The 10,503-nt window shown below is 39.8% G+C and overlaps 1 protein-coding gene and 1 pseudogene across 1 annotated transcript; both read left to right on the top strand.

Annotated features, from left to right (window-relative positions):
- Window positions 1-1,192: 1,192 nt before the first annotated feature.
- LOC149175252 (callose synthase 10-like) lies at window positions 1,193-2,233 on the top strand. Its single transcript, XM_089421089.1, has one exon. It carries the CDS (start codon window positions 1,193-1,195, stop codon window positions 2,231-2,233), a length of 1,041 nt encoding a protein of 346 aa, XP_089277215.1.
- Window positions 2,234-2,250: 17 nt separating this feature from the next.
- On the top strand, window positions 2,251-3,057 carry LOC149175253 (heat shock 70 kDa protein, mitochondrial pseudogene; annotated as a pseudogene).
- The last annotated feature ends 7,446 nt before the right edge of the window (window positions 3,058-10,503 follow it).

Raw genomic sequence — 10,503 nt, forward strand, 5'->3', positions numbered from 1 at the left:
GAGGAGAAAGACAAAGTCTACAGGGTAAATTGGGAAGCTGGAAAAAACAGAGGAACTGGTGCTTTTTTGCAGTGGATTTTGACAAATTAACTCACTATTTGGGCAGTTTTGACTCTGCCGGTGGAAATGGCTCGAAGTGTGGTTTAATGGCCAATTTTCCAAGGAGGGAAAAGTTTGCAGGTTTTCTTTTGAACAATGGCTCACATAGTGAATTAAAAGGTGGTGATTCATAGGCAGGAGCACTTTTTACTTTGAATTCTAGTTCCTCAGTCGATTTCAAATGGAGAAATTTCGGAAAACAGGGTTTACGGGTGAACAATGGGTATGTTATCACTTAAGAATTCTAATTTCCAAACTGCTCACATTAGTTTGATGCTCTGTCCCAAGACCTATTTTTCAGCCAGAACAAAAGCTTATATCTCATGTCATCTTCACTTACCATTATATCGGCAATGCAAGAAAAAGGAGGTGAGATACATCAGAATGGTTAACAGGCAACTGAGAGCTGGGATTAGAAGCAAGAAGAAACAAATTGAAGACTTAAAGATACAGTTGAGAAAACTAAAAGAATCTCCATAAAGAAATTTCACTTCAAGTAAGGATATGTTTCAGAGTTTTGATGGTTTTTCTTGGTATTAATCTTTTCAAACGTTCCCATTCAGATTTGAAGGTTTTAACAGTAAAGTGCTTAAATAGCAAAGTTTTGGGTTGAAACTATGATGTTTGAAACAATTCAGCAGTTTTGTAGCGCGCTACGAAACTGCTGACGGTGATGATTAAATCTCAGCAGTTTCGTAGCGCGCCACGAAACTGCTGAAGCTAAATAATCCAATCTCAGTCACTAGTTTTGAACTGCAAGTGGAAATGTTGAAAAGGGAATATCTTCAAGGGATCCTGCAAAATTATCAATCTTCAGCAAAGTTAATACAGGTGGAGGAAACATGTATTCGAATGCAACTTTAAACTTTTGTCATAAAGTGAACACATTTACTACAGTCCAAAATATGTCAGGCAGCTTGGAGGAGCTTTTGTCTTCACACATGGACAAAGGTTGACAGCACACAAAGATGTGGCATTCTGATATTTTTGTATAATCAAAGGAGAAATACATGTTACAGTTTATTACAAAGCTTGCTGCAGCTCGCAATGAACTCAGAAGTTATTACAGCCAGGTTATAGATGAAAAATTGACATGAATCAAGACAACTATTTCGAGGAGGCTCTCAAAATGCGCAATCTTCTTGAAGAATTTCATGGTGATCATGGGCTTCGCCCCCCAATAATACTTAGTGTTCGTGAGCATGTATTTACTGGAAGTGTATCATCTTTAGCCTGGTTCATGTCTAACCAGGAAACAAGTTTTGTGACTTTGGGTCAACGTGTCCTGGCAAATCCTCTCAAGGTCCGTATGCATTATGGACATCCAGATGTCTTTGATAGGATTTTTCATATCACACGAGGAGGCATAAGCAAGGCATCTCGTGTCATTAATATAAGTGAAGATATTTATGCAGGCTTCAACTCCACTTTGAGACAGGGAAATATCACTCATCATGAGTACATTAAGGTTGGAAAAGGACGAGATGTGGGACTTAATCAAATTGCTCTGTTTGAGGGTAAAGTCGCTGGTGGCAATGGCGAACAGGTTCTTAGTAGAGATGTATATAGACTTGGAATGCTTTTTGACTTTTTCAGGATTTTGTCGTTCTACTTCACGACTGTTGGCTTTTATGTTTGTACGATGTTGACAGTCTTGACAGTCTACGTTTTTCTTTATGGTAAAGCATACCTGGCCCTGTCTGGTTTGGATATTGCAATCACCGACAAAGCTCGTTCTTTGGATAGCACAGCTCTGGAGGCAGCTCTCAACACACAGTTCCTGTTCCAAATTGGTGTATTTACTGCTGTGCCAATGATCATGGGGTTCATCTTAGAACAGGGACTTCTGAAGGCTGTTGTGAATTTCGTGATAATGCAACTGCAATTATGCCCTGTGTTTTTTACATTTTCCCTTGGAACAAGAACTCATTATTTTGGCCGGACTTTTCTCCATGGAGGTGCCAAGTACAGAGCAACTGGAAGAGGATTTGTTGTCCGTCATATCAAATTTGCAGAGAATTACAGGCTTTACTCTCGCAATCATTTTGTCAAAGCGTTTGAAGTGATTTTACTACTTATAACAAGGAGAATGCTATTCTTGTTTATGGTAGAGGTTGGAGAAATGCCGTGGTAAAGGTGTGAACCCCGATGAGGCCGTTGCCATGGGTGCTGCCATTCAGGGTGGTATACTTCGTGGTGATGTGAAAGAGTTACTTCTTCTTGATGTTACTCCTCTGTCGTGGGGAATTGAAACTCTTGGTGGTGTATTTACACGGCTTATCAACAGAAACACCACAATTCCAACAAAGAAAAGTCAGGTGTTTTCAACTGCTGCAGATGGTCAAACTCAGGTAGGAGTGAGAGTATTGCAAGGTGAGCGGGAAATGGCTTCAGATAATAAGCTGCTTGGCGAGTTTGAGCTTGTTGGCATTCCACCAGCACCCAGAGGTGTACCTCAAATAGAGGTTACCTTCGACATTGATGCAAACGGTATTGTGACTGTATCTGCTAAAGACAAAGCCACGAATAAGGAGCAGAATATCACTATCCGGTCGTCTGGAGGACTGACAGAAGACGAGATACAGAAAATGGTGAGAGAGGCTGAGATGCATGCTCAAAAAGATCAGGAAAAGAAGGCATTAATCGATGCTAGAAATGCTGCAGACAGCACAATATACTCAGTAGAGAAGAGTTTGAGCGAATATAAAGACAAACTTTCTTCAGATGTCATTTCTGAAATAGAGTCAGCTGTAACAGACTTAAAGAAAGCAATTGCTAATGATGATGTTGAAGATATCAAAGCAAAAAACTGATGCAGCAACTGCGGCATCCTTGAAAATAGGCCAGAGTGTACAGCAACGATCTGGTGGCTCATCCTCTAGTTCTCAAGGTGGATTTCAAGGTCGAGCCTACTGTTATCATCAAAGCAGCAAGTGTTTGCAGTGGTGCAACACCTAGACAAGAACAGGGTTTCTCTGACTATTATGCTGGATGATGGTCAAAAGAATGAAATTTTGAGGGAGATTATTGAACTAGATCCTCAAAAGGGTATCTTACAAAAGGTTTTTATAAATAACTATCTGCGTGTAAATATGTCTCATGAATTTAGGGCCTTGATAACCGCAGAAGACCATTCTCTTGCATTATTGCAACAAGGTGAAATCGTTTGGAGCAAATTCAAGACACAGCACTCATTCCAATGCTGAAGTTATCTCAGTTCTCAGGTTCTTTAAAAATATTTCAGATAGCTGAGTATGCCCTTAGTGGTATTTAGCTGACAAGTTCTTGATGCTGATTGCTTTCATTTCCAGATCATGCATATCTCTTATCAAATAAGAGAAGTAGATGAGGACCAGGGACCATTAAAGATACAGTAGAATATATTATACATATTACAAGACTGTGTTATGGACAGTGTGAGGAAAAATAGCAAGGTTGCAACTGATGAAGAGAGAAGAAAGCGGCAAATCTTTTTGAAAGTTTTGGCAGCACACATGTACATGGGAAAAGCTTACAACGCATCAAGGACGTGGCAGACTTCTACATTTTGGGTGATTAAAAGATAAAGGACATGCTTCTTTGCATTCGAATATTTTGGGGAAAACTGAACCCGAGAAGCAAGGATAGTCTCCTAATATTTCTGGGCAGTTAAGAAGATTCAGCATCCAAGGTCAACATGGAGCATTAAACACCCATCTCAGCCAAACTGAAAGAAAACCAGATGTCAGAGAACGAGGAGAAGCCATCATGCATGTAATATGGAGTTAGAGTCATAGTTGAATTAGATCTCTAAAAAAAACTCCAGTTTGCACTTTTTTGTATTTATTAGTTAGTTAAATGGTTGATAGGTGTCATTAGAAGTAGTTTTCGAGTTCCCCTCATGCTGGAGGAGGAATCTCGATCAGTTAGAATAAAAACTCTATATATAGCTGAAACAACAATGTAATCAGGGTTGGAAAATTTTATGACACAGCTTGTATTTGGCTTATGTAAAGACTCATTTCAGTAATAGAATTTTGATTTTACTTCTCAGGATTCATGAAGGATTTCTTATATTCAGAATGTGTGATATTGTCCTTTCCTTAGTTTTGTTTACAGTGGTATAGATGTATAATCACTCAGAACTCACTGAATGTGCTCTGATTTCCTGTATGCATTTATAAACTGTGGTCCTATATGAATTATGTTCTGAATATCTAAATGCTGAGTGCCCTGACTTCTATGTAAGGTTGAGTTCACTGTTATGTTGAGGTGTTGTTGACTCCATAGGCCCAATGGATAGTTGTTTAATATGTTTCCAGCATTCATATTTGTCATAGTTGTTCTACAAGAGTTAGCCATCTTATCTTTAATCAAAATCATTAATCCATCAAGAGAGAGCCCTCTCAGGTTGAGGAGGCTAAGCCTCAGCCTAAAGTCGGTTTGAGATAGTTACTTGAAGTCTTCCTGGTCAGCAGCCTTCCAGGGCCTGATTTTGAGATAACAGGGTAAATACCTGTTTCAGAGGCGACTCGTACAAATTGCAGGTACAACACTGAGCTGAGGGGGCCGAGTTTGCAGGGTGAATTCGTCTAGGTGGCGAATTGGTCATAAGTTGCATGCACGGTCTCCATAAGCGAACAAATAAAAATGAACATAAACCATCACTTTCATGACTTTTAACAAAATTTGGGCATTTTAGCGCTTTTTGTCGCTTTTTTGTGATGACGTCATCATGACGTACTTTTGTCGTGTAGCAGGTACGAAGGATGACATGGAAGCTGACGTGTCAGATGACGTGGCGAACGACACGGTGGCGGGGTGGTGATGTGAACAGATGACATGGCACTGGTGCAGAGCAGTGGTGGGCGACGTGGATGCGACGTCATCATGTGACGTGGGGATGACGTCAGGGGGTAGGCAGTCGGTCGGTAAGTGGTATTCCCCGCACCACCTTTGGGCAATGGTGGTTTCACAGGAGGGGGCTCCGATCACGCCGAGAAGCCAACACGTGGCAGGAGGCAGCAATACTGCCCATCCAATATTGCCACCAGCCGTTGGATCTACGACGCGGGATTGGACGGTGGACGGGAAATGCATATAGCGGGTGGTTATGATACGGGACCTGCGGTAATTTTTTAATGTTTTTAATATTCGCGGGGGTATAAAAATTTGGGTTATGGTAATTTATATGGTTCATACAGGCGGGTATGGTTATTAGTTTAACTGAATGTAAAACTAATCCCTTTTTTATGTGTGCCAGGTTAATGTATGGTTCATGTGAGGGGTTCAGCGTGGTTTTTAATTTAACCAGATGTTAAATTAACCCCTAATGATTTATGAACGAGGAAGGGTTATTATTAAAGCCCCAGATGGATTAATAATTCCCGAACTTGTGTTATATGGCTATAGTTGCCAAGGGTAGGGATATTTTAAGTATTTTTTGGGTTTTTTGATATAGTTTTTATAAAATAGGGATGGGGAATGATAAAGGAGGTAAATAATAGAGTTAATGTCAATATGATTTTATGGATAGGTAACGCTAAGTTCATGAGGTAATAACTTAGATTTTAAGGGAGATGAAAAAACGGTAAGATCTTTTACACAAGAAATGTGGCTTCTTTTCACTAAGTAAACTCAGAGTTCAACTTAGCACTTCTCATAGAATGAAGTGAAATAGGACTATTGGGCAGATCCCAAGGTCCTTGAGGGGTTGTTGGTAAATGATTTCCGGGGGAATGAAACGGGGAGTTAGTCATGCTTCCACTATCCTGCAGTCACTTTCCCGTGGTATTTGTGACATACATGAGATAAGTCTTTCTTGACAAGACAAAAATGATCACAAACTTGCTTCTGCAACCTCAAACTACCTACCCAGCCTAATACACCTAGCATTTTTTCTTTCTTTTGATTGGGTGCATTTGGACTAGCAAACCCTGATTTTCCTCTTTTTCTTTGAATGCCCTCCTATCTAAATCTACCCTTATCTCTTCCAAGGGCCCAGATTAAGCAGTTGGGCTCCTTTGTTTCTCTACCTTTTCACTCATCTACCAAGCTTGAACTGTTTGGACAGATCTTTATTCTCTATTATAAAGACAAGTAAATTCAAACATGATCTCACCAGGATTGAACTATCTGGCTATTCATCAACTGTGTGCAGAACTAGCCACATGTACATAATGAAGTTCTGCAACAATGGAACAATAGTGGCATTTAAACTAGCACGCTTTCTTGGTCTTTCGGTTTGGGGTTCATTTTCATCATTTTTTCTCACCAATTTACTCTTTTTGCCCTTTGATTTTTATTTTAGGGCATACCCTCTTTTTATTTTTTAATTTTCTTGATTTGTTTACAAAATATTGAACCTTTGCAGCATGCAAGGATGAACATATTTGGCTCTTATACAGTCAATCATGAAAAATGAAACCTATTGGTATAGGAACCTAACAGTAACTACAGAGAGCCAAAAGTGTCTACAGGAGGTAGTATGAGGGACAAAAAAAGCTTCATGAGGAATCTATAATCCCTCTTACCATCTTCAAACCTCCTTGCCATCATTTCCAAGCCTAAATCACACTCCAAGAATCATTATTATTATTTTTTTTCCTTTCCAAGAAAAAACACAGAAAAACAGTTTTTCAATTTAAAAAAAAAACAAAAATAAAAGGAGGAAAAGGCACCATTAACTTTTCATGAAGCTTACCTACTATCCCTCCATCAGTCATCTCCACCTCTAGCATCATTATCAATCTCCAAGCATAGGGAAATAGCTAAATTTTCAAGGGGAGAAGCAGCTACAGGAGCTCCTATAGGAATTCCTGTAGCAGTTGATCCTATAGAAGTTCAGCACCAGCAACAAGGGACAGCACATCCGAAGGTTGAAAAGGCACATGAAGCTCAGCTCTAGCAAAAGAAGAACCTACAAAAAAACACAACAACACATTAGCAAGCAGAGACATCATGCATGAGTGAAAATGAAAGCATGCAACAGAGGAAGCCACAACACCTCACAGTCGACGGCAGCAAATACACTTGGATTACAGGGAAGTAGCTAAGTCAATCCTCTATCTGCATTTGTGTAATTAGGAATCATATGAAGGAAACAAGATGGTTGAAATCGAAAAAGGGAAAGGTGGCCATTTAACTTGGCCACCTTCATTTAATTGGTTCCACTTAATCGAGATATCACCCACATGTGCGCACAATCAACTCAAGCAAAAGATGCGAAGGATAGGTAGTGGGAGGAAGAGTTGACTTCGATGTAGTAATGAGGGGATGATTATGAGGGGGGTCATGATGACCAAGTAGGTGGGGACCAACGGTCCTAATCTGGGAAACGTACACCTTGCCAGCTCATCACTCATAACCGAAAACAACCATAAAAGGTAATGAGCACTCCTCCCCACGCATTCTCACCACCTTTTCTTTAGTTTCTCCTCGTAACTCAGCCACACAGTAGTCTTCTTATGCCCCCACAGCCTCATATCCACCATCCTCCATCGATTTCCTCCATATTTTTTCTCTCGGCATCTTCTACAAGAGCCCTATAGGTTTTCTACAGGAGCACCTACAGGAAATCTACAAGAGGGACAACAGGCTTCTACAAGAGGGGTAATGAGTCATTTTGAAGGGAGGAAACATGATTTTTGGCACGAATTTTAGTCTGAAGAGGTAGGGTTCATGAATGCCCTCTTTTGAATATCAAAATGAGAAGGAGTTGGTCTCAAATTGAAGATAAAATGAGTCTTTAAGAGGGTAGAAATTCATTAAAAAACAATTGTTTTAAAGAAAACACAGTCCCCTCTATTTTTCTATTTGACTCAAAATTATTTGTCTCCACCTCCATATCTGGTTTTTCAAAAGAAGTACAGGCATTATGAGAGGGGGGTTTATGAGAAAGGGGCCCTCTAACTCGACTAGACTCCATTCACATCCTCAAGTGGTGGAAATATTTACAAGTGCAAACTGGATGAATTTATTTGAGAAGCTTAGAGGGTTTGATGATGAAATTGCCCATGAATTTGCTCTCTCTCTAGTCCCTCACACAAGAACTCATGCTACTGTTACCATTAGATGTCTCTCCATTGAAATAACTCCCGAATTCATCAGTAAGGTCACTACCCTTCCTCTTGGGTTGCCTTGGAGTAAAGATGAGAAAATAATTGGCCAGGCTACCAAGAGGAACTTCTCCCAAGATAATGAAACCCCTGTTGAAGACAAAAATGGAATTAGGAGGTCTAGTGTACCATATCCCTGGGATGATGTTAGCTACCAAGTGATCAAATACATTTCTTGTGAGGGGAGGCACAACATTGTTTATGGATATCATTTTAGAATCCTCCAAGAATTGAGATATGGCATGGATACCCCAGCACATCAAAAGCTCAGTATCCCTTACTTTCTCCTTCAGTCCCTCATTGACTCCAGCACCAAGGTACAAGAATGAAATTCATAGTATCTAGCTCACCATGGGAAGTTTTCAAAAATATGACAGTTGAGGATGACTTCAAGGCATTAACCTATGATGTCAGTCCTGTTGTCAGTGAGGAGGGAGAACAACAAGGAGGAGATGATGAAGCTAGTGGTGACATAGTAGAGCAAGAGAGAAAGGAGGAAAGAAAATAAATAGAGGAGGGGAGATTTGAAGAGACAGAATAGGAGGTAGAAAAAGAGACAGATCAGGAGGAGGAAAAAGAGACATAAGATGGAGAAAAGGTAGAGCAAAGAGAAGAGTCCCTTGAAACTTTGGAAAGAGAAGCAGCAGCTACCCTCACTGCCCTCAGTACAATAGTCCAGCAGAAGCAAAAGAGGAAAAGAAAATCCTCCATGTATTTCAGGGCAAGGAAGAGTACCAAAATTAAAACAGGCAAACCTCAACCCTAATCAAAGACTCCCATTAACATTGAAGATTCTTCATCTACCAAGGTGAAATAATCTCCTTCCAAGACACCTTGTGAGCACCAGTATTGCAACAATAATGTTGCAACTCCTGCAGCTTCCTACTTTACTTTTATTAACCCGGTAGTTTGTAACAAACTTGGAAGTGACGGTGTTGAATGCACAAGTACTAGCTCTTACTGCAGGCTGTCACTTGGTCAGCTAGTGCAAGATCACTAGGATCTTAAGCCAACTTCTATGAATTCTCAAAAGAAGCTTTTAACTGTGATGAAAGAAAGCCAACTCTACGAGGACTATTCTACTTGTAGAAAGAGAAAGAAGATTGGAATGTAAAAGCAAACCCTAGCAAACCTTAATTCACCCACTAACCCTACTTTCGCAGGAAAAGAGATGAAAACTGATGAAAGGAGTGCCATTGACTACTGAAAAGTAAATTTCATTTATCCAAACTACTTCTGAAAAGAAATGAGAAGAAAACATATTTTTGTGCTTTTATGCATTTTTATGTGAAATTATTATGCTTGTGATTTATTTGGTAGTGATTGTACAGAGGTTTGGTGGTGAAGGAAGATGGAGTTGAATTTTGCAGAGGTGGAGGAAGGTGTGGAGAGGTCCTAAGAATCCCCTAGTACCCTTATGAAGACTTCCATTACAATTGGATTTCAAAAGACCACTTACAGGGAATTCTACAGGAGGCTGTAGGGGATCTACATAAGGATCTACAGGGGGAGGCCAAAAGCTATTTTTGGAGTTTTTAAGGTGCAAAAACGATGGGAAAGGGTAATTGAAAGCTAGATGAAGGTGTTGAAGTGTCTGGAGCTTGTCAAGGAAGATCAAGAAAGAACATGATGGTTGGATTTATTCAAATGGCAAGAGGGAAGCTTATGGAGAAAAATGCAAAAATTAGGGCAAACTGGCGAAATGTTGCGAATGACTTGGGAAATCTATGGAAAGTGAGTTGGTGTTGGTTGATTTATGGATGGATGGTGAGCTAAGGTGTCCTGTAAGAGATCTACACATCTACTTACAAAAACTGATCAAAGAAAGGACTAACTATACCATGAAAACATAAATTTCTCTAGCTTGACCTAATTTCCGACCTACAAATAGAAAATGTTGAACAGTAACCTTTGAACAGAAAAGCATTCAGAGAGATCTATTGTAAAAGAATAGGAAATGATCTAGGTAACAGAATATGAATCAATATATCAATCTTTCCAAATCAAGTCAACACACTATAAATTGCATGGAAGAGCAAAACTGTGTTTTCGGTGGCAGCAGTAGTGCCTTGACCTCAAATAATAGTCCCAACAAGGAAGAAAGGAGATCAGAGCCTACTATTGGCCTTTTTGAATCTTATTCTATCACTGCATTAAACAGAAGCTTGGCTACTTGGATTGGGCCCTAACCCAAGAGCTTCAGCCCTCTGAGGTAACTTAGTGCTAGCTCAAAAAGGATTCCATCTTCATTATCAAAAAATATCAAGATTACATAAACCTGTCATAAAATAGTAAGCTCGAAATTTGA

The sequence above is a fragment of the Pinus tabuliformis genome, chromosome 4_1, assembly GCF_031772625.1.
Source record: "Pinus tabuliformis cultivar Carrire ecotype Pingquan chromosome 4_1, CPIR1, whole genome shotgun sequence".
Taxonomy (NCBI): domain Eukaryota; kingdom Viridiplantae; phylum Streptophyta; class Pinopsida; order Pinales; family Pinaceae; genus Pinus; species Pinus tabuliformis.

Coding starts and splice junctions, on each gene's coding strand:
- LOC149175252 (XM_089421089.1), top strand. CDS start 1,193: ATGAATCAAGACAACTATTTCGAGGAGGCTCTCAAAATGCGCAATCTT.